The sequence below is a fragment of the Seriola aureovittata genome, chromosome 14 (genome assembly GCF_021018895.1).
Source record: "Seriola aureovittata isolate HTS-2021-v1 ecotype China chromosome 14, ASM2101889v1, whole genome shotgun sequence".
NCBI classification, from domain to species: domain Eukaryota; kingdom Metazoa; phylum Chordata; class Actinopteri; order Carangiformes; family Carangidae; genus Seriola; species Seriola aureovittata.
Window position 1 is genome coordinate 21,743,617 of NC_079377.1, and position 25,353 is coordinate 21,768,969.

General features: G+C 41.6%; 1 protein-coding gene across 6 annotated transcripts in view; it reads right to left on the minus strand.

Annotated features, from left to right (window-relative positions):
- The window catches only part of ehbp1 (EH domain binding protein 1), a 140,880-nt gene extending 134,382 nt beyond the window's left edge, over window positions 1–6,498 (minus strand). For 5 of the 6 annotated variants that reach the window (XM_056395019.1, XM_056395018.1, XM_056395017.1 and 2 more), the window contains exons 1-2: window positions 6,099–6,462; window positions 5,001–5,472 (exon numbers count right to left, since the gene is read on the minus strand). In XM_056395019.1, the coding sequence (XP_056250994.1) occupies window positions 5,001–5,104 (104 nt within the window). In that variant the 5' untranslated portion in view covers window positions 5,105–5,472; window positions 6,099–6,462. The other variant, XM_056395015.1, reaches the window with a different exon arrangement.
- Window positions 6,499–25,353: the final 18,855 nt, after the last annotated feature.

Genomic DNA, 25,353 nt, shown 5'->3' on the forward strand with positions numbered 1-25,353 from the left:
CGATAATCGGCCCGGCCGATAATCGGTCGATCCCTACAAACAAGAACAACAACAAAGACGTGTGAATCTGTGCTGCTCATATACAAGCAAGCACGCTGCATGGCTTATCAAATCAAGTAACAAGTGGGTTAAACGTGCTAAGAGACAGATACGGACACCATTATAAAAGATGCAAGAGAGAATGAGGGGAACAATGAATTGTCCACTCAACAGATTTGAACAAACATCCTCTTTCATACCGGGCCTACAGATAAAGGTGACATCAGCTTGCTGAAATTTTTGACCACTCTTCCACACAAAATTCCTTCAGTTGCAAAAAGTTTGAGGGTTTTCTTGCATGTACAGTTTCAAATCCCCCGACAACATTTCAACGGCAATGAATAGGCCATTCCACAACCCTCCATTTCTTCTTTTTGAGTCAATACTTGGTGGATTTGCTAGTGTGCTCACGATCATTATCCTGTTGAAAGGTCCATTTCCATTTCAACTTAAACTTAAACTTTCGGACATTATTTTTAAGTACTCTTTGATATGATAAAGAAGTCATAGTTGAATCAATGACAGCCAACTGCCCAGCCCCTGAGGCAACAAAGCAACCCCAAATCATAACATTTCCAACACCATGCTTCACAGTTGGATTGAGGTGCTTCATCTGAAAAGCTGTCTTCGGTGTGCGCCAAACATGTCTACTGTTACTGTGGCCAAACAGCTCTATCTTTGATTTGTGTGTCCAGAGCACATTAATCCAAAAGGCCTGCTCTTTGCCTATATGTTCATTGGCAAACTGTAGTCTTGCTCTAATGTTCTTTTTGGACGGCAAAGGCTTTTTCCTGGCACGCCTCCCACGCAGGTGAAATTTGTGCACTTTCTGATTGTAGAGACATGCACTCTGACACCAGCAGCTGCAAGAGTTACCTGCAGATCTTTTTGGGGTTTTGGAGACATCAAATGGTCAGCTCTTGGCGGCAAATTGTGGACAAATTTGCAATCGTTTGAAATTTTCACCACGTGTAAATAATTTTCCTTACAGTGGAATGATTTATTTCAAATAATTTGGAGATCTTTTTAATTCCCTTGCCAGACTCTGAGGCAACCACAACCTGTTTTGTGAAGGCCTTTGAGGGATCTTTTGATCTTGGCATGATGAGGTTTAGAGGTTTACATGAAACACCTGCAAGCACAAAGGAAGTTTTAATCATTGGTACCTATTCTGGAACACCTGATTCTAATTTTATGGATTTGCAGGTGTGATAAATTTGGGATGTACTACATTTTCCATGCTACTGGTCTGTTTTATTTGTTATCTAAATTATGACAATTACTACAAAAGGTCAATTTTATGTGTCGTTTGATGGCGTCAATCACATTTATTAATAGGCACTGTTAAAAAGAGGATCAATGTTTGTTTGTTCAATATGTTGAAAAAGTCAACAATTTCCATGATTCCAATATATTGACTTAATACTTCGTCATAACTTGTCCTTTTTATCATTTGTTGTAGTCTGAACTTTCTGCTCATCATCTTCTCACTGACTGTTCATTAAATGTTTGGTTAGGTAATGATAGCTCCCCTAATGACAATTATGGAGTCAGTCAACCAGTCAGGTGCACAGCCAGCCAGGTGGCATAAGTGGATCAGTCGACAAGTGAAGAGGTCAACAAGCTATTATAACAGCAAAGTAGTCAGAGGGTGATGTTATCATGACCTTAACAGAATTACAGATTAGCAACTATTAAAAAGACATGTGAGGCAAGAATAAGCATTGAAATGAAAGTGTCTGAACTGGAAAGTCACCAGACTACATATGTAGTTAATACTACATAGTCGGTGCAATCATTTATCAATCAATTAATTACCTGCTAAAGCTCAAAGGCAACAGAAAATAGAGTTAACTTTTCATCAAAGATGTTACAATTAAGTTTCAAAGGGGCAGTGCTGCAACACTGTGAACGGTGCTTCATTTCACTGGCAAACACAAACACTGAACTCATTAATGTTTTAATGGTTGCTCTGAACTGATTCTGGAGTCTGACATGGGTGTGTGAGTGGAATGCTAAGTCCCTCCTCTCCACAGAGAAATCGACTAGCACAACTAGGCCGCAGATAAAGACCAAAAAATTACTTTACAAACACAGAATGTGACAGGAAACTCCCCCAGTCCTCAGCTCCTCGTCTCAGGAATGAAAATAATAATGTTGAGCAAATTGCTCAAAGAAAAAAGATTGTTAGCTGGTAAAAAAAAAAAAAAAAAATGCAGAGAGGAAAAAAATAAGGCAAGACCTCTCTAAAGTCGTGAAATCTGTTATTTGCTAGTAGTCAGATAACTGACAGACAGCCTATACCACCAACTCAACATGCTCATTTAGCTGAATAGCCACTGATGAAGGACAACAAGTGCAAATGCTACCAGTCATATCACCAAAAAACAAGAGCAACAGTCAGCAACAGGCACTTTACGACAGATCAACAGTGCCCAAAGGCCAACTGTCGATTTGGTGTATCAGAGCCCATAAACTTCCATCCTCTTTCATCTGCAGGTGACATTCACAAATGGGACTACATACTGACTACTATCAAAATGGTACATGTGCAGCATATTGTGCTTTGGAGGGTCACACAAACAGTCATATCCCTCATAATGCATCATGTAATCTGGCAGGTCCATGTTCTGTTTTGTAACAGTGCTCAGTATTAGCAACTCATCTTAACTAAGACGTAAAAATGTAATTGAAACGGTTCCGGTCTACAGTGACATTCCCTCCAGAGAAAGACAGAAAGAGGCCACATTACCTGAGGCCATCAACGAAGATTCAAGCACCAAAACATTTATTCAGACTGGATGAAAGTGCTCATGCAAACTCACAGTAGATTCCACATAAGAGGAGTCAAGCAACTAATCACACCTAAGGCATGGGAATCAGAAGAACCACACGCACAGCAGAGCAGACCTGTGAACTTCTTACCTACTGTTTGAAGTGTTCCCTTGAATTATCTAGACTTTGGAGATTATTATACTGAGCCTTTGAGTGTCGGCCAAGTGTGTAAAATGTTTTTACATTTCACACAATGTACATTCAAAGCATCCACACCTTTATGAGCACGTATGGGCACACATGCATAAGAACACTGGCACGAAACAAGTGTGGAGTTTTTCCTTCCTGTTATTGATTCCAGAAATGAAAGGGATGTGGGTTTTCAAAAATCACTTCTGATGGCTTCAGGATTTGAGATCCATTTGAGCTCTGGGGACTGTTTCCAGTCGGCAGGGATGGAAAGTTTCCACTGCAACAATAACATACCGTACTGATGAAGTCCAAGGAAGGCAGAAACTGTGCGCCAACGCTTTCTCACACACTTTAAGCGAGACACACAAACATGCACTCGAAGACATTTGAAGATCCTGAGGCAACACTCTCTGCCGCATACTGGATGTAAAGGCAGACACATCTCACATGAGAAGGTATATAAATACTATTATAATGACAAAATGAAACGGGGATGATGTAACCCTGATATGATGACAGAGTGTAAAGTAGTCTACAGCCAAGAAGTATTTGATCAAAATCTGAGTTCTTTGTAAATCATCTCCTTAGGTTGAGATATTTAGACTTCATGTCTTTATAAATCAGCTATCCCAACTACTATAGATAAGAACTATGCAACATCAAATGTCTATGTATACATATTTCTTCCATTGAAGATCATAAAAGAGTCCTGCTCAGATTGCAAAACAAAGCATATTACTGACTGTGTGCTGAGCCCACCCACCCTTTGCTCTGGGAAGAGATGTACATTTTTCTCATTCCATTCTCCAACACGTTAACATCTGTCCCAGGTCGAAGCTCTGTGGGGCTGTATTATTCACGCCTACAGCAAGCTTCTTGAGAATCCATGACTGCAGGCTATATCTTTGCTTCTCAAGTCTCCGCTTTTCACCCGCTGCAGGACACATACCTGCAGGATGAAGTGTAGCATATATCCCACTATCTCTCCACTCTATCTTCACCTCTGAAAACACACCCGACAGCTCTTCCACCTCTTTACGCTGAATACCATTCATTATTCTATCACTAAAGAAATGGCTTTTGGTTGTGCTTTTACATAGAGGACAAAGCCACAGGAAAGTCTGCTAAAATAAAGCAAAATGAATAAAGAAAACATAACAGGCATGATGTAGATTATGTAAGTGTTAGGACATTTACTGTCATTTCTAACACAGCGCTCGCTTCCTGATGAAGAGGAAGGAATGGGAAGACATCTCTTCTCTACAACTTTGAACTTTCATAATTCAAGGTCATTGTTTTCATGTCAATAAAATAGATATTTTCAATTCTTGTTACTTTGGACTGGCAATCATTTGATATTTGCAAATAGTATTAACACACACAATTTGTGGCAAGCGGGAGATACAGAGAAAAGAACAACTTTTCCCAGTCAGCAACTCTTATTTCCATCAGCTGTAAAGGGAGTACAATAAAGCTCCTGTAATATTATAACTCTCTACACATTATTAGTTTGCTGATACAGTAGGGCAAGATCCTAATTTAAAAGAACAATGGGTCCAGAATTCTCTCATAGTTTGTCCACTTCCTGTGAGGTCAGAAGTTAAAATCAGATTCCCAACAGCATCCTTACAGCTGGGAGGGATATAATGGTTTGCTCAAGGAAATTTCAGGAGAGCGAAGGCAGCTCAAACCCAGTCAATCAGGTTGAAGGGGAAAACTCTCTGCCTGCCAGCGTCTTTACTCAACACTCAAACCAAACAAATTCAACATTGGCACACAAGAGAAAAAAAACATAGTAATTTTACAAGGCAGTCGGGCCCCTCCCAGCATGCAGACATGCCTGCACACCAAGGAGACTGTGTATGTGAGTGTGTCTGTGTGTGAATTATGGCCACCAGGAACGAGCTCAGCATTCCAGCAAAGACAGAGACATGCAGTTTTCATGAAGCTTAAATGACAGCACAGTGGTCACATGTTATCCCCAAAAAACTCACCATTTCTTAGTGCATTCCACCATCAGTTCCTGATAGGAAGCCACAAACTGGAATTTGGAGGCATGCTTTCCCACACGTTGCAGTCTCTTCCAAACAGAGGCCATGTTTCTTTTGGAACGGGTAGTTTCTGTGCACCTATCCCGTCCTGGACTTCCTTCTTTGGGCTTCCTTCACACGAGTTCACGCGAATGTTTATATGTATCTTAGCATATCCAACCCGCACAGATACATAGTTAATGTTTTACCGGAAGCACACTGGAAAAAAGGAAAAGACTGCACATCCAGTCGTAGGTGCTGGTCTTCAAAAACTGGCTGATAAATCCGTATGCAAAGACGAGGAATCTCTGCAGCAGTGAGCGAGATCTGATTTGACGCCGTGCATGATTTTATCAAGTAAATCACTCCACAATTTCGAAAGGCATGACGAGTAATCCTCTGGGTAAAAATACCATCTTTCCAATTGATGATCTTCCTGCAAAATAAAGAAAAAGTCACAGTTAGTGGAGTAACAGCCACTGCAAAGCCCCGGTATTCCGGAGGATCCTCGCTGATTTTTTTTTTTTTAACATTAAACATCAAGTAACTCCACAACCCGTTAACCTTCCCCGATACAGAGATGCTTTGTCTGTTTAACAGCTTTCCCGTTACCGTCGGCTGTATCACCTCAGATGTTAAAACAACCCAGTTTATCTACACCGCCAACGAAACACTTTGTTAATGTGTAAGAATGTGATGAAGACTCCACTTGTGCTGCCAGCACGGCGTGCCGGGAGGCTAAGTACTAGTGTACGAGCAAGCTAACTTGAAGTGTTTGATAATAAAAATGTGATTTTATTTACTGAAACAGTGACAGAGAGGCAATGACATTACAATAAAGCAAGTCGTGTCAACCATCCAGTGTAGAAAAACCAGCACCGAGAGACACCACCCAAACCTGAGACTCCAATAGGCATTTTGTCAACATGGAATATTTGGTGGAATGTCTCCGAATCCAGGGAATAGTCTGAGCCGTTGTGCTCCGCTAACCGGGGTGATTCAGCTACTAAGCTAACGAGTTACCATGTGAAACTAGGTTAACAGTGCATGTATGACACTCACCTTACTGTAACATCCAATGCATTATCCGTTAATTGGTCTTATCGGGAGTGTCAGGAGATGGCGAACAAACCAGCACCCGGGCGAGCGTTGCCCGCTTGCTAGCTAATTATCGCCTTCTTTACAGCAGTACCAACACCAGCCATTTAGCTAGCTAGCCTGCTAGCGACGACGGCTAGCCATCACAACACGGTACGACTGGAAACCGTTGCGTGCCAGTTGACACATTTGCTCCACAGGTAAGCGCACGCTCCAAGACTTAGGACCGAGTCAGAAACGACATTTGTTTGAGCTTGTCTAACTTTGACAAAGTTAAACAAAAGTATTCCAACCCCAGGCAGGAATTCCCACAGCAAAGTACTCTGATAGTTACCGATAGTTTGACCGCTCTGCTTCACTGAAGTCCTTATAGCTAACGAACATATGGAAGGGACTTCCGTTTGGGGTATTTAAAATAAAACCGTTACTTTTCGACTGGCTCCTCTAAATGTGCACACAAGTGTGTTGTTTAATAATTAATCTATGATAAATCTGTTCAGGTTTTTTGTTTTTCAAAACGACAGATTCGAGAATAATACATAGGGTTTTGTTGTAAGGGTGACAAATTGACGATTTTATTTTGAAGGCTATCCCTTATACTTCCGGTCTGGGTCTGCGTTTATCTTAACGTGCTTGACCTTCGCCTCTCCATCATTTCGCCTACCGCCTGGATGACTGAGAGGCTGAAGAAACGCCCCCGGGCATCAGCTATTGGTGGGATTTTTGTGCCATTTATAGATTATTTACTGATTCATGAGGCATTTCTGGGTTGTTGTGTTATCACACTGGTCAAATCCAACATCCATCAAAGACATTAATCCTTGAGTGCGAGTGGAGATAAAATGTTATCTGGCTCAGGTTTTTCGTTGAATCGTTTGCTGCTGTCCTAAAGACTCACATTCTCCAGCCAACTGTAGACTATAGCATCTGTTGATTAAAATATCTATTGGTCGTGCAGTTGTATGCAAAAGTTTGACAACCTCAGGATAAATTACATATTTTGTTGATCAGTGAAGTGAAAAGAAGAAGTATACCACTCAGAATACAACCCATAAATCAAATGTTAATGCATTGCTCATTTTTATTTCATGAACTTAACAATATAAAAAAAAATTTAAAGTTTGGGCTCACCCATTACTTGATATTAAGTTAGTGTTTCTTTTTAAGTGTGTTATCTGCAGGGTTTCCTTCACTTGAAAAATCACCAAATTTTGTGAAAGCACTAAGAATGAAATACAGTGTTTATGATTAAATATTCTTACATGGCCCTGTGTGCAAAAGTGTTTGGGTGAGGGTAGACTTACTTAAATCAAACAGTAGCCTAACTGGCCAAATCATTTCAAAGATTTTAGATGAAAACAAAACATTTAGATCACCCAGGACACTATAGTATCACCCATCAGGTTTGTGCTAATGAGGATGACACTTCCATTTCCTGGTCCTGTCCCATTATTAAGTGAGTGTTAACCTTGTACTGTTGCATGCCGGAGGGGGTCTTTTTCACATGTTGAGAGGAAATAAAACACCCACCATTCATCAGAAATCAATACCTCCTCCTCACACACACACACACACACACCGTCACACATCTTTCTCACTCCCTTGTTGTGACCGCAGGCTTGTAAATGCAGAACAGGACAGGCAGAAGGGAGGAGGCCAGCTCTGCTGAGGGAAATAGGGACAGACAATATGAGACGGATTAATTCAATCTCAAATAAAATATGAGCATAATAACAGGAAATTGACATCTTATCCTTTTATATGTTGCTCAGGGCTATAAACTGAAAGAGAGATGGTGGATTTATTTTGCTTTTTGGGAGGGGTTGAGCAGTAGAGGTCTAGATTCTTTAAGAGCCCAGTCAAATTCAACTCATCAGAGTGAAGCAGGATATAGATATAGAATAACACAGAGCCAGTGTTTCTATTCAGCTATTCAGCTTTAAATCTTCACCCAAGAGCCATATCTGCTCTTTAATGAAAATAATCTGCAGCACTGAACATTGGATTTGTTCTGAATTTAGGTCGGCCTGAAAATCACAGGAAAGGTATTGAATTTTTTTAGCCCTGTGGTCAAATACATTGACACGGGATGGTTTAAACCTAATGCAGTAGTCTTTCTGATTATATAATGGGTTGTGTGTTAGAAATATTGAGCTATGAACATCGTCTTTTATAGAAATTAGGAAATGTATGCACCTGTAGATGAGGTTGCAAAGGGGCGATAGGTTATACAGTGCATGCTTTGTGATAAAAACCCTTCATGTCTCTCTCACCATCCTGACGGAGAGCAGTATTTTCAGATCAGCTTTCATCCACATAAGTATTTGTTAACTGAGAACAATTTGGGGTTTAGGGTCAGAGCCGATTTGACAGCAGGGGGCCTGCTGATCCCGCTGCTCTGTGTCGCCTGTTTACATTTTACTCTGACAGATTACAGAGTGCCTCCCTTCATGCGTCAAGGAATGCTTTGATGTGACAAATGACCCCGTGCTAAATGACGCTTTGTGTGTCTGCCCACATGTCAGCAAGGGCCTTATTTCATACATCACACAGGGGGGAGGACGGGCCTGCCGGTGTGTGTCTGTGTGAATGAAAGAGTGTATTATAGAGGGACAGTGAGAGAGAGTGGCAAAGGTCAAGTAGAGTCCTGTGTGTGTGTTGCCCTGCCACCTCTTTTCTTTTTACATGTCTGATTCATTCAAACAAAATAATGGTAATTTGCATCCCGTTGCTAAACGATGAGTTTTATTTTCCATCTATATTCTGCTTTAATGATTGAAAAAAATACAGATAATGCAGATTGTCATAATCTCACAGCAAAAGCTATTTCATCCCTTAATCACAATAACAACTTTAATACTGCACCAGGGAATCGTTTTACGTGCAAATACAATCTTCTCAACCCAAAACACATGGTGAGACTGCAGCAAAGAAGAGCCCCCACCCCACCCCAACTGGGATTTGCCCTATTTGGCCGCAGTTTATTTCTGTTTCTAGATACTGTCCCCTCTCTAACCACAGGACGTGATCCAATCCAAACCAAAGGATAACACACAGACTGTCAGCTGTGAGTGAAACGCTCTGTCCAGAGAACATTGGGATCACTGACATGATTAATGATTACCTGATTTATTGGAGATAAAATCAGGTCAATCTCTGCAGCGCATGATTGAAGTTGTCTGGTGAATATTTGAATCCTGATTTGTGTTTTTGGTTCACGTGTGTTTTGTCATTTCATTGCTCTCCAAAGGTCCACAGCTCCTGCTACTCCAGATATAAAGCACATTATAGGTATAAAACACATTGCACGGATGGATTTCATCGCAGAGCGACTTCTTATTGTATGAAGGGAGAGAACAAGTTTCACACCTAGAACTTCTCTCACCCACTCACTGTGTTTTCCTGTGTGGCGAGCCAACAGAAACACACCCTCCAGGATCTCAGCCAGCTCTTCAAGCGCAGAGTCTCAGGCGTTTGGTGTTCAACCACTTGAAAAGACCTGTTAACAAAGCACAGTCCTTCAGATAGAAGCCAAGTGAGTCTGCGCCACTTCAGTGGAGCAAAGATAGCCAAAAGTATCACTGCTGACTGTGTTGTGGGACGATCAGAAAAAAACATAGGCTGAAGCCTTTTACTTCAACCTGTAACCTGAGAATGTGATCAACACACTCTTTACGGATATTTTGATTGTGCTTCTGCATTAGAGCAAAAAATGTGTATTCATCCACGGCTGAAAGTAGTCCCCAACAATTTACTCCACTTTGAGTAATGTTTGCTAAAATCTACAATGCCCAGTTGTTTTAGACTGTTTAGATTCTTTTTTAAATGAAGGTATATATTCATGATGGGATGAATGGCCTGAGTGGAAGTCTGTAGAAGTGCCACAGACCGGGCAGGGAGTATTGAAAGATGGACCAACACATACAACATAGAATAACTAGTACGCTGACAGTCCCTGATAGCTGGACATGATGTCTGTATATATTTTCACATGCAAAACAATCTGGTATTTGGAATTATCATGAGTTGGGAATACTCCAAAAAAATGTATATCAAGGAGGCAAACCATAAAACAAACAGATTATAACTGATTCTATCTTTATCAAAGCGGCTCGGGTGATAAAAATCATATTTTTCTCTTCCCTCTGATTTCTGTTTGTGCTTGTCTCCTCGTGGAAACGTGAGTGCCATACTCGATAAGCATCTTTTGCTTTTAACTGTGCCATCCTGACTCATGGCATAGTGCCTGATGGTATCTGTTGCTTGCCACTCAGTTACAGGAAGCCTCGGCGTTTCCGGGTGGAGGAGTGGATTCACAAATGGATGAAGAGGATGGTCATTTCCTCTTGGATCGCTGCCATCAGAACCGCAACTAGGTTAAATGTGGATTTGATTTATATGTGATTTGGCTTCAGATTTGACAATGCAAAATTAATTCAATTTCCTCTCTTCTCCATCAACTGTTTACCAGGTTTGCCTTTTATTATGTGTAGCCTATCCCTACTTCATTTCCTTTTATAGTTAATATAGCTTGTTGTTCTATAGGTCGACAGAAAAATCAAAGAATGAATTTGGTAATCAATTAATTATTTAAGTAATGCCCAGTTTTGGGTTTGGACTGTTGGTCAGACAAAAGACATGATGTTACAAGATGTTACATTGGGCTTTAGAAAATAGTTCTGGGCATTTTTTGTTACTGTTTTCTGATATTTTAGAGAGAAAACGATTAATCGAGTAATTGTTGGTACAAAAAAAGAAAAACCTAACACTATATATATATATATATATATATATACAACTTGGCATTAATCTTTTTGTTGGAGGGTCAACAAAATTTTTCAGAGATCCAAAACATCGCAGCGAGATCAGTTTCTCCATCGACTACAGACCAGAGTGCAATGCAGCCACATGTTGCATTTGAGTAAGGGACACAGGTGTAATCATAAAAATATGCCAATACACCCTCTATTTACTGAAAGCAACAAGCTCACACCTGCTCTGTGGGGACTGCCAAAATGCGTTCTGGGAAACAAAGGTAATCTCTCTTCTCAGGAGGACGAGTCAGGTGGAGGGGAACACAAGAAGTACAAGAGTATGTAAATTATTACAAAATACTTCATCACTTAGTAACACCTGCTGTGAATACAAAATCTCACACTGATGAGAGTGTAAGAGTGGACCAGGGGGCGGATAACATTTCCATGTTTAGAGTGTGTGTTGGGGTGTTGGGGTAATACATCTACAACAGTTTAAGGACACATTATACTCGGTCACAAGGTCTTTGTGGCAGTGTCACACCAGCGCGGTCACAGCACCTCGCCCTGCTCTGATATTAGAATTAAATTAATCTGTTTTTGCCGCCGCTGAGGAATGGAGTTTCAGTGGAAGCAAATTACCCATTTACACTCATCTGGGCGGTTATCAGATCTGTGTCTGTGTGAAATTAAACCCACATTCAGCCCGGACTGTGCACGGACTGCACAATGATCCCTGGTTTGAAGAATCACTTTTCCTCTGGAGAAACATGGTGCTGATTACATATAGCCTGCGAGCTGCAGATAGTGAAAGCCAATACATCACATTGCCATTTTATTGCTGACCGTGAGAGCGGCGCAGAGCAGGGCAGCACATATGCAGCGGTCAGTGCTGCTCCACAATAGTTACAAAATAAATGTTTACTCAGACTGTCATGGCTTAAAATCCCATCATCTGCTGAGTGCAGCCAATCAGAATTATTTGAGTGACCTGGAGTGAGGGGGTGTTTTCCTTCAAAACACTAACTGATAAAATCCATTAAGGACCAACACATTTTGTGCAAAGAGTCTGCAAAAAAAAAACTCAAAGAATAAGATAGAGAAGTATTTGTTCCTATTGAATTAAGCATGATATTTAATGCACAAGCACAAATCAAGGTTTAGGATAAACTTGCAAGTTTGTAGGGTTAAAAAAAAAGAAAAGGCGTTTCATCTAACTTGAAATCGGTCCATCCTGTTAACCCTCCTCCGGTTCAAGAAGAAGAAAGAGACAGAGAGGGAACAGCCCAGAGAGATGTCACTAGATCAGCACACGGCTGCGAGATCATTAGCGAACAAGCGTCAGCCAGTATCAGCTCACTGAACGGACAGTGACAGTCCAGCAGACAAGTCACTCTCCAGTTACTCTCCCCAAGAGAGAGCTCTCCACTTCCATTCACACAGCCTGAACAAAGGCTAAATTAGTCCCTGGATGGCTCTCGGGGGCCTTTTGGGAGCCCACTCAGACGGGCTGAGTGCAGAATTACTTCACACTACACTTCCTCGTGAGCTCTACCTCCACCGGTCTAGATTAGACACTTCCGCCTGCCTTTTTTAAACCGCTTGTTAATTAGCAGAATGGTGGCTGGATGAAGTCGTTAAAGGGCTCCGTACTGGAAGTAATTAATCAACACCACAGGGCCTGTTAAATATGCTGAAATCAATATAGGCTTTGATTCTCTTTGGTGTTTCTTATTGGTTTTCCCTTCTCGTGGAACACACAGGAGCTGAGCTGCTGCAGACACACAGACGATGTTCACTGTGCTGATTAATGTCATCACTTTTGTCATGTTTTTTTTTTGAGCCAGGCTACGATGCCTGCGGGGATGGCAGCGTGGGTCGTTCCTCTTTGGTCCGGACTGAAAATATCTCAACATCATCGATCACTGTTGGGAGCTGTCGGGTTTCTTTAATATTGTAATCTCTTCACCTTCACCTGTAAAGATATGATCTATATATTTGCTTCAGACCTTCGTGGTCCCCAGAGGATGAACTCTAATGACCACAGCCCCTGACTTTTCCTCTAGCGTCACTATGAGACTGACATTTGTGGTTTTTGCATGAAAAAAAAAACACGAATGGACAGATTGTGATTAAGTTTGATAAACACATCCATGTTCCCATCGGGGTGAACATCCTCTGCTGCAGGCTAAACACACACATTTTTTCAGACCACATCTCAACAACCCTCGCTAAGACGTACTTACAAATCTGCAAGTGCTCGTGCTGAAGCGCTCAACAGGCTTTTAGTCATTTGTTTAAAAGGGGTCACATTCCCCAATTGTGGATGACATCTAGCTCTTGCTCCCGTGTGGTTTGACTGCACTTATTGAAAGTCGCTTCAGACAAAAACATCTGCCAAATCAATATAATGATGTGAGGAAGGTCTCGGATTTATCTAAGGTTGAATCAGGATATATTCAGTCAATGCTTGAATCATTCATGCTAACGTTTGATGCCACGAATGCATAACAACATCTTTGAACGGAGGGATAATCTATTTGTCGTTGTGTGTGTGTGTGTGTGTGTGTGTCTGTGGTTCTTCTCTCATCCCTCCTCCTTAATTAAAGTCATTTTCTGCCGTGAGGACAATTTGTTCAGATTCCCCTGACAGTTAAATCAGCCTGTTCCCGTGCAGCAGGTCAGATGGAGGCTTAGAGGCGGAACAAAAAAGCAGCATTTTAGGGCGGAAAAACTTGACATTTTGACAAATATCTGTGCGCCGTCATCAGCTATTAGGGGCTAATCTGAAAATGCATCCAGATGTGAAGACCTGTGTCGACACCACGAGGCTTGTTGAGGTTACAGAGAACTCAGTCTTCTGTTGGCGGAGGAAGGATCGTCACATCTTTGATAGTAATTGTTTTGGTGGTGCTGGGGAAGAGGAAGTGTTACCTCGCCTCATTACCACCACCCTCATTTGTATAGATATTCTGCTGATCTGGGTTGGCCTGTTTCCACTTTTCATGCCCCCCCCCCCCCCTCCCCCACCCCCCCACCCCCATCCCAATCTCAATGTAAACAGTGTACAGACACCTACAGGCTCCACACTCCGAGTCAGCAGTATTCATGTACTTATCCTCTCGTCTCCAGTTATTATTTAGCTCTGACACTGTGGAGTGAGAACTGTTTCATGAAAGACCCAGTGAGAGTCTGACACAGCAGCAGAGGAGCTTGAGAGTCGCTCAGATCAGATGCAGGTTTTGTTTGTGTTGTGCAGATGTGAGACTCAGAGCAGGCGGTTGTGAATCCCCTTCTCTCTTGTTGAATCAAGCTGAATACGAGACTCTTGTTTAATGTCTCTTCTTCTCCCCCTGGCTCGTTTGTCAGAGGAAAACGTATATTTTCCCCACGTTGTCAACAAAGAGACAAGAGCAGCTCCTGTCTGTATAATATTAGCTGTAGAGCATTATTCCAAGAGACAGAGAGCAGACAGTGATTTATGTCGTTTAGCTGAGGGAGTGGAAAAACAAGTTTGTGCCTTTGTGCCGCAAATAAAAGTCAAATCAAAGCAAAAAGATATGAACTGTCAGGTCTGAGCAAATCTCCTGTTTCCCCATTTCACAACAGTTGTGAAATAGTAAACTAGTCGCTGCAGTTTCGTTGTCAAGTCATAAGTTCACGGTGAAAAATGCTTCATCTCATTAATGTATTTCAGTAAGAATATTAAACATAGTCGTCACTTTTCTGCTCTCACTACAGCTGCTGATAACCAATGAACTCTGTGGCACTGGAGATGAGCAGCAGTGCACAGAATACCTTTCTATATTATTGTTATAAAAGAATAACCAAGGGAAAAGAAAGGCTTTACTTACTGAACATGCACTGACAAGCTGTGATCAAAGTGCTGATTACCTCGTATTGGTTGCTAAGGCAACGCTAATGTGTCCAATTGTAGTTTTTAAGCAGCAAACTCATTCACATTTGTTTTTTTATTATTATTATTGTTCTGTTTGGATTAAGGCTACAATTACGATTATTCTCATTTAAAATTAAGCTACTGATTAGTTTCTCAATTAATCGATTTACTGTATAATCTATAAAAGGTTCTTACTTTTTTTTATCTGACCAACAACCAAAATAAATTGTTAAAATATTAGTTTACTATATAATAAGACAAAGAAAGCACCGAATCCTACAGAATATTTGACATTGTTACTTGAAAAAAGACTGAAACAAATAATTATCAAAATTGTTAAAACTGATTGATTTTCTATCGACTAATTGATCAATCACCTTATCATTTCAGCTCTAGTTTGAGAAGTCTACTTGTTCATATTGTTTTAGTGGTGGTTGCTGTAGCCTTTGATCTATAAAACAAAGCCTGACATTTATAAAGATGTGATGACTCAGCAGTCGCGCTGATGATGGCTAATAAACAAACTCTCAGAGGATATTTTATCACCTGGCTCACCTGCTAATGCAGCTTGTGAAACACAAAATCGAAAAAGTTGCTGATCTTTCGTGGAAGCCTGGCTCCATCCCCTCTCACACACTGAGGCTGGCACTGGGATAATTGATCTGTTCTGGACTTTATTATCAGGACTTTTTCTCCCTGGCTGTCCAAACACATTGAAGCCAAGAGAGAGGAGTGGAAGACTCAATAGCCTTGGCGGTGTTTCCACAGACTCAAAGTAAAGAATTCATAGAAAAGACAGAGGGAAAAAAAAACAGGAAGGGGGGAATGAAAAATATTGAATCTGAGAAAAACACTTTATATATATATATTTTTAAAAAAACAAACGAACAAACACACAAAAGCAAAATAAATAAAAGCAGAAAAATGGATTGGGGAACACTGAATATGCAGACGTCCTTACTGTCAAACTGCCCTTGAGCGAGACACTCAACCCAGAAACAGTGAATCCACGCTCATCACGCTTCCTTTGAAGGGGTTTAATATGAAAAAGGATGAAACAGGCAGGGTGAAAAGTGGCTGCACTACAAAAGAAAAAAGAGAGGGATAATGAGAGAAAGAGTAGCAGTGGGAAGCCTGATATTCTCCTCATTTGATCTCCAGTGTGCAGAGGATCTTGCTGGCCCACTCATTGCTTGCAGGTGTAATAACATGGGCCGATCCAGTGCCGGGGTTGGAGCTTGAGCAGCTCACTGGGAGCATATTTCTACACCCTTCTCCTCCCTCTCCACTAGAAAACAGCAGCTCAGCTGTGGCCTGCTGTAAATGTAAGTAATTCCAGGCTGCTCAGCCAGTATAACGTCTCATATCACTGTCTCTCTCTGCAGCTATAAAGACACAGATATCAGCCATTAAGAGATGAGCCGAGATACAGCCTCCATTCCAGCCCTGTTTTATTATTACTTTTATGGCTTTTCTTCTGTATTAAATCATGTTCAGTGTCCCGAGCTGAACCACAAATGGCTGCAGATATGAGGAGAAAATTGATAATATTTTGACATGTCATTGATCTCTGGAGGGGGATTCTCTCCTCCACTGCAGGTCAGATGTCAGAGGGCAGATTTAGGGGCTCCGTGTCTTGTTTTTAAACGTTTCAGCTGCATAAACACTCGGCTATTTGGATCCAATTTTAGTCTAATAATGTGTCCAGTAATAAATTGCAGCTACATTGTGTCTGCTGCCTTTCACTGTATGTGAGGTTCTGCACTCTCTGTTCACTCACCTGTCAATTATTATCTCCAGTAACATGGAGGATGAGAACTTTGGCACTTAGAGGTAAAACTGTGCAGCATGGTTTCTGCAAGTCAAAGTTACTCATGCATGAGGAATTACAAAGTGACTCAAATCAGATAAGCAGGTAACTACTTAACTGGTGTAAACCGAGCTGAAGGAAATTTAAACCAGATGTTGGTTGACTCTGGGTCACTGTGGCCACTCATTTCACATCTGGCTTCCAGAGTTGGTGAGAATTAGTCCTGCTATGGTCATGTTTTGGGCAAATAAGATCTTTGATCAACCTACAGGATTGTAAAGGTTTCTATTCTGAGATGATGTGAAATCTTTTCTCATTAAGCAGCCTACATTGAATCATACAGGATATTGTGCAGCTCAGCAGGACTGCTGAGAAAATGTGGGATGTTCACCCGCGTAATCACAGTGTAAATCACTCTTGCTGATATTTTTGCTACAAGATGATTACACATGATTGAAGCTAAAAATCCCCCCCGAGTTTAATAGTCTAAAAATTAATCTTGAGCCAGTAACACCACAAAACTGATAGAACTTTCTATTTTGGAAAGACGATGGATCTGTCATGGACATGGATCATTAGTTCGGGTTGACTGAATTGCTCCAGGCTTCTGTCTGTTTCAGCACAGAAACTCTGTCATCCAGAGTGAGGCTGAAGAGCTGCTACATAGTGTTTCCTCTCCTTTCCTGTTTACATATATCATTCTGTTATAAGCAAGTGCGTAGGTTTGGTCTCAACATTGGTGGGGACGCAACAACCCTGCCACTCCTGAATTTACATACAGGAATGCCCATACACAAATATCATACATGTACATATTTGTAAAGATTACATATGAAACCTGTTAGAAATTGGAACAATATCATTTATTGACATATATGTCTAGCTAATAGAAACATGTATTTTAGTATGTCTGTTTATATTATAGACATATGTTACATAAATATATCAATCCTAGAGCCTGTCAGTATATGTATAAATATAAACATTTAATAAGAAATTGTTAGGAAAATCACATACAAACATAAAGAATTTTAATAGGCATGTTGTTTTAATAAAGTTGCATTTACTATGAGTATTTCATATATGTTATTACTTATATCTTCCTATATCCAGAGGATGTATATACTGTATGTCACAATATCATATTCTCTTATAGGTGAAACATATGTTAACATCACCCCTGAAATAGAGACATATATAAGACATAGTATACCCCAAGCAGTTCCGGGTGATTTTACCACTTACTCACTGTGGGCTCATTTTTCACTGCAGTATAAAGTCCTGTACCTCAGTGGAAACAGCACAACCATGTCTAGAAGCAGAGAGGGCTCAAAGGGTCTTTTGTGCAGCATAACACATTTATAGTGCCATAAATCACAAAAGAATATAAACAAAATAAGTTTTTCTTTTCTAAATAGGCCTGAAAAAGGACGATATAAGCCCTACTCACACGTCCTCACACGGATCGAGACGGCTCTGAATCCTCGTCTGAGTCGCTTGAAACCAGGTCATTTTCTTCGTCCTCACAGCTCAAACTACCTCCCAGTAACTTTCTAACAACTGTCTTCAGTCTATATTCAGTCTAAATATTTTTTTTTTGTGTCATGATAAATGTGTTTTAGAAAAGTTTTTACGTTTGGTGTCTCTCCTCCCCCATTCATCAACGCTCTGCTCTTTGTAAACAAATGTTTGTAACTTCCGTGCGTTAGTGTGACGTGCTATGTGTCGGTCAGCTGTCATTGACGTCATCATGGCTGCGGGAAGAAGCGTAGATTTATCTCCTTTGTTTGTTTGTTTTTAAATGATTTAGCTAGAGCAAACCGTTTATTTCTGAGATTTGTTAAATAAAGCATGTAGACTGGAGCGATTTCGAGGAAAGAAATGAAGCAATTTGAAACTTAAATTCTGTCACATTTTCCGACGGAAGAGTATGTCACGCATGGCTAGTTCACTGACCATGGGAAAGTTGATAATCCGACGATTCTCCCATTCTTTCATTCTTCTGACTTTGATAAATGGCTTGTTTTTGGCGATTTTCCTAAGAAAAGGTGGTTTTTCGATCCCGTTCACGGGCTTGGGGTTCAGGGGTTATGTTTACTCCTGCGAGCAACCTGACTGCTAGCCCACAGAACACAGAAGCCAGGGTTAGCTTGCTAGTTAAGGCTAGCTAAAATGGTTAAATAACATCAATTGACATTTACCTGGTGATGTTAGGTACCACTGTGATATTCTCACATGACGTCAGCCTTCAGATAGGCCCCGCCCTGTCAGTCAATCAAACGCTAGCATTCCTTAAATTGGTTGTCTTGAAGACCTAGTGTCGTGGAGGTTCACATTGGAATCATCTAATATGACTTCACCCCAAACATGGTGCAAACGAGTTCACTCAAATATCTGTAGGGACAGTTCTGTCCTCCCAAAACATTCCATATGCAAACCTACGCCCTTGGTTATAAGTTAAAAGGCTGTATTGTTAATGTTGTTCTCTAATTCAGACACGTGGCATAAATCCCATGCTGTAAAGCAGCACTTAGTGAGCTGCTGACTTCTCTAACTCACCTAGTGTTCCTGTGAGAGTTGAGCTTTTGAAGTGCTGCAAACAACAAATCAGCTCATTATGTGGAGCAAACAGCAGCTCCCGGGTAACTCAATCAGAATAATTCAATTCATTACTTTTCCAAACAGACTGTTCTGCTGTAAGTGAATTTAAAACAGTTTACTCAGCACAAGTGACAGAAAACGGGGAGAAAGCTGCCTCTGTGTGGATAGATAGATAGATAGATAGATAGATAGATAGATAGATAGATAGATAGATAGATAGATAGATAGATACTTCCACGTCTAACTCTTCCAGCTGTTAGCCAGCACCAGGGGATAACAGCCAGTGTCTGCCATAGATCCAGCCATATGTTGGGCCAGGAGTTTCATTTTTCCATCTGCACGTGTTCAAGTTGTGGAAAAATCTCTGTTTGGACTGAGACGCCTGGAAAATATGAAAATGGCTGAATGACGTCTCCTCCTTCCTCAACCCTCTTTGGTTTAATTGCTGTTTCAGTTACTTGTCTGCTTTTGTTGTCAAACGACTGAGCAGGCATCAGTGTGTTTCTGTTCTGAGACACTGTCAACATGTACTGTATATATACCGTCAGTATTTCACGATTGTTAAGTTGTATGACAAATTAAATATAAATAATAGAGTAATGGTGGTGTGTGATCGGCGTTGGTGACATTTAAAATGATAGATTACAGAGAAGATTGCAGGCGATCTGTACACCCTGCAAACCAAATTTAAAAGCACAGATTTATGAGTGAAAAATATCCAAATTGATGTGAACAAAGTGCCAAAATGGAAACAAAAAGATGTTGTTTTCGGATTGCTGGGAGACCCAGCATCATGATTTAACCACAGCATCGTCTTTGGACTCGTCACTTCTCCTTTAAATGGGAGCAGCTGCAGCCCAGATCACTCAGACAGCACCAGCCAGATTTCTATCTGATACAGATCAGAGCAAACAGGCCAAACTGTGCTCGCTGTGTAAATTCAGATTCATATATTTCTTCTATTAGAGGAAGGTTTAGAGGCACTCAGAGTGTGTAACGCTGGAAGGAAACATCGCAGGTAGGAACAAAGATGAGCAGGTTGAGATCAGTTTTTCCAGTCGGGATACAGTGCCACCACTCATCTTCATGACAGGGTAAAAGAGCACATCTGCTTTCAGTGAGGGAGATAAAAACAGAAACACTACACTCTGAAACACTATCCGTCTATCTGGAGCTACAGCTTTACTGTGCTTGTTTGGTTTGACGCAGTGAGAAAACCATTTCATGCAGATATGGAGCTGTGCTGCGATGAGAGAGCGAGGCTTTGAAAAACAGTTCTCACACCCGGCAGGTCAGGTCATCTGGAGAGGAGGAAAAGGGGGGAATAAGAGGGTTAGAATAAACAAAGCATAGAAGAATTTCAAGTTCCAAAAGTTTCAATTAAAAAGAGAGAAAGACAAGCAGAGGGTTCACACTGGCAGAAAACACGACAGAGACAGATGAATGGAGCTGCAGTGACAGTGAGAAATGAGCTGAGATTTAATGTTTTCTTCGTACTGCAGTGTGTGTAATCATCAATAATTATGACCGGTCTAAATCCAATATTACAAGTCAATGAAAAATTTTCCCAACTTTAACCCCAAAATCATCTACAGGATATAATTGCATTTTCGTTTGCTCCGTCAAGCAACAGAAGAACAATATTATCCAAATATCCTGAGTAATATCAGTGACGATCAGTCTTTGATTGGTATTGATGTCAACCTGGAATTTTCAGTTGCTCATTCACGAAAAATGGCGCCATGAGTGTGTGACAAACAAACAAACAAACAAACAAACAAAAAACCTGTAGCATGTGTCACTGAAAATCAAAACGTGTCTGGAAACTGGACCAATCATGATGCTACTAACAAATCTATCCAGGGACTTACTCTGGCGGACAGTTCAGGAGAGAATTAACATTTCCTGAAACACGCAGCCTCGCCAGGAAAAATGAAGCAGAATCTGTTGTCTGTGATTGTAGAAGTCTAAGAAAGACTCGGCACTTCATCACACTGCTGAGGTCTATTACAGGTCACATGCTCCTCAGCATTTCACCTGTAATCTGTCTGTAGAGAACACCGTGTACTCTGGATCACGGATACGTGTTCTTGTGCTTTTCATTTCAGTGTTAATGGACATTGAGTGTAACACCAGTCCTCTGCTACATGTGTCTGTGGGTGAAGGCTTTTTCCTCTCCTGTGCTGCAGCAGGGTGGAGTCCCGTCTAAAGCCCATTGAAAGTCTGCACGCTGTGTTGCAGCGACACTCTGCATTGCAATCTTTGCATTTTGATATTCTTTATTCTGTGAGTCGGGGTGATGATATCCTCGGCAACAACTCTCTGGAGGCGCTCTGCTCTTTCCCTCATTTCCCTCCTCACACCTCCTGTCACTGCCTCTTTCTTTCTGTCTCCCTGTAATGACTATTTCACATCGTTACTCCACTTCCTCCACCTCAATTTGCTTTTTGCCTTTTCCTCTTTTCTCTCCCCTGCCTTTCTGTCTTTCTTTCTTCCATTCTTTCTTTGTCAACCTTCCACACGCCAAGACTCCTGATCCCATTCCTTCATCATTTTTCCTCTCCCTATAAAGGATGCAGAGACCCCCCCCCCCCCCAGAAACACCGAATGGAGAAGCTGTAAAATATACAGTACGTTCATTAAAACCAGGAGGTGGATCATCCATCATGTCTGCCTCCACCTTTAGGACACTGTTTCAACACTGTGTTGCAGTAAATGGCCTTTCCTTCCCCCTCCTGTGCGGACAAAGTGCTTCATGGTGGTGTTCAGAGCCCGGCACCACTTGGCCGACAGTGTTGGGTAAACACTGTGTCTCAGGGGGTTTCTGTTAAAGCAATATCATTATTTTTATTACTGTAATCAATGCTTCTTTAGTAAAGTGTTTCTTGGTAAGTCACCGTGGCACACAGTGGAAAAACATCAGTGCATCTGCCAGAAGTGAAGGTTTGATTTTCTTGGCAGATCAATGGGCGAGTGGTTGCTCTGTCAGAAATGTAACAGAAGAAGAGCAACCGAACTGAAGGCCTCGGGAAACTCGAAATGAAACGTTTGTTGGATTGTCTCACAGCGTCTGAAACCTCCTTTCTGACAGAATCCTGATGCACTAAAACTAAGCTCACAAACTTTTTTCCAGCATCATGTCCAGCATCATGTCCAGCATCATGTCCAGCCTCATGTCCAGCATCATGTCCAGCCTCATGTCCAGCCTCATGTCCAGCATCATGTCCAGCCTCATGTCCAGCCTCATGTCCAGCCTCATGTCCAGCATCATGTCCAGCCTCATGTCCAGCCTCATGTCCAGCCTCATGTCCAGCATCATGTCCAGCCTCATGTCCAGCCTCATGTCCAGCATCATGTCCAGCCTCATGTCCAGCCTCATGTCCAGCCTCATGTCCAGCATCATGTCCAGCCTCATGTCCAGCCTCATGTCCAGCATCATGTCCAGCATCATGTCCAGCATCATGTCTGTGCATCATGTCCAGCCTCATGTCCAGCATCATGTCCAGCATCATGTCTGTGCATCATGTCCAGCCTCATGTCCAGCCTCATGTCCAGCCTCATGTCCAGCATCATGTCCAGCATCATGTCTGTGCATCATGTCCAGCCTCATGTCCAGCCTCATGTCCAGCCTCATGTCTAGCATCATGTCCGTGCATCATGTCCAGCATCATGTCTGTGCATCATGTCCAGCATCATGTCCAGCCTCATGTCCAGCCTCATGTCCGTGCATCAGGTCCAGCATCATGTCCGTGCATCGTTTCCTGAGAATATATTTTCTTCGTTGTCACTTTCGTTCACAGGGCTTGGTTTGTTTGCATCCAATATATAGACAAATGAAATATAGGAATATAAAATAAATTTCCCATTGCATGAACAACAAATTGAACAGATCACATACTGATTACAGAAAGACAAGTTTGCTGTTAGAAGTTTTTCAGTATCTCATTTGCAGGATCTCTGAGGATCGTCCCATTTACAGACTGATATCTCAAACAGCAGAATCTCTTTGGCTGAACCTGTGCCTGTCGTACGGTGACATTTATAACATCAACGAACAGAAACATTTCCCTGCATTGTGGTGATTTAGCTGGAAAAATGGAGATTTGGATCAGAGCGGTGAGTCACTCCCTCCGTGTCACATCCTTCACCGAGCAAACCTCCACTCTCGCTGTGACCCACTGTTTCCTCCACTTCTCCTGCTCCAGTTCGGAAAAAGTGGGGAAAAAAAACTTTCCAAGGTTTTTTGTTGTTGTAGGAATCAGACTGTAATGTGATGAGTTTCAGTATCTCAACTAAAAAACGTGGATTTCCATAATGTCGAACTTCAGCTTTAAAGATCTGACAGCTTGAACAACGTTTTGAGCGTCAGTGTGTTCATGCTTTTCTTATTTCCTTCTTTCTTCTGCTTCCATGAAAATGCTGCTGGATTGGTGGAGGTTGGAGGTGTTCCCTGTGATTAATGTTGGCTCTTCTTCATACATACAGATCCATTTAGCCTGAGGACATTTCACTTCTTCTTTCTTTTTTTATCTGTGGGCAGCAGTCGATGCCAGAGGCTTCATGTAGCCTCTACAAACTTTAAGGATGGAGGCTGTGATTGTATAAGGAGGGGTCCAAAAGTCTCAGTAGGAGAAAAGGTGTGTGTGTGTGTGTGTGTGTGTGTGTGTGTGTGTGTCTGTGTGTGTGTGTGTGTGTGTGTGCGATGTGTGTGTTCGTGGTGGAAGATAAGTGATAGGTGCTGCTGCTGCTTCAGTCTCAGAGAGATTAAATTCATTTCAATGACAGATGAAGGAAGTAAAAACCTCCTGGGACCCCGGAGTACAGATCAGCCCATTAGTGTGTGTGTGTGTGTGTGTGTGTGTGTGTGTGTGTGTGTGTGTGTGTGTGTGTGTGTGTGTGTGTGTGTGTGTGTGTGTGAGGGAGAAAATTGCTGCTCCCATCAATTTCCGAGAACTTAAAATCCAGTTTATCATCTCGGCTTCCCGGTAGCGTGCTGATGATGTCACCCGTGAGTCAGGATGGAGTCAGCGTTTCTCTCCGTTTAGACTTGATCATCACCGTCAGCAGTCAGATTTGTAGACCGTCATCCAATCAAATCCAAGCTGAAGATTGATTGAGTTTATCTTCCCTCAGTCGTCTCCTGGAGGCTAATCCCAACTTTTACTCATTTAAATGAAAATGAGCAGTTACAGCGGTTTAGATTGTGGACTGATCAGATGAGCTGTCTGCTTTAAAGTCTGTTTAAAGTCCACCAGATGTGTCCCACAACACAAACACCTGGTGTGCTATCTTGTATCCCTTTAAGAATCAGCGCATTAATCCTGAGGCTGATGGAGTGAGATGCAAATAATCAGTTAAAATGAAAACGCTGCGTTCAACACTCCAGCTGCGCTCCACTCTGACTGTGAAATTAAAATCATGTCGTCAGCAACAACCATCACAACATGAAGAATTTATGAAGAAGATGTTAATACAGATCTGAGGAAATCAAATCAAAACAAAACAACAGAAGGAGAGGAAAGTCAGACACCGGAGAGGAAACTCCTTCAAGTCCTTGAGTGTAATAACACTCAGCTAAATGTGCTGAAAATCCTTCTGCTGGAGAAGAGGAAAACTGCTCAGTGGTCAGAATGACTCAGCTGTCGCTCGCTGATTCAGCCTCATCCAGATCTGGATCAGAAAACATCTTCAAATGATCCCTGGTGTTTGTTTTACACTACATTTAGCACCAGGCGGGTGGGGCTTCTCTAGATTCAGAGGCTTCAGGTAACAAATCAACTTCCCGCTGCTTCAGAAGCTTCTAGCAGCAGCTGTGTGTCATACACATACACAGTATCGTATGTGACCTCTGCTGCAGACCTCACCCCACCGCGATGTGTGGGAATGAAAAGAGTCGTTTTCCAGCTGTGCCCTCATCTGGAACATCCTACAATCCTGCTGCTGCCAAAAAAAAAGGTAGAACTGGAGCAGAATGAAGGTCCTTTTGTTCCAGAAAGCTTTGATTGTTTCAGCTGGGTGCTCTTTATTTTCTAATTGTAAAACCTGATGCATTTGAGCCATGGTGATAATTCTCATAAAGCGCAGTTGGGCGCTATAGTTTTTAGCAAACGTAACTCAAACAGGAAGAAGTGGTACATTCGTCTGAGACTATTTTCA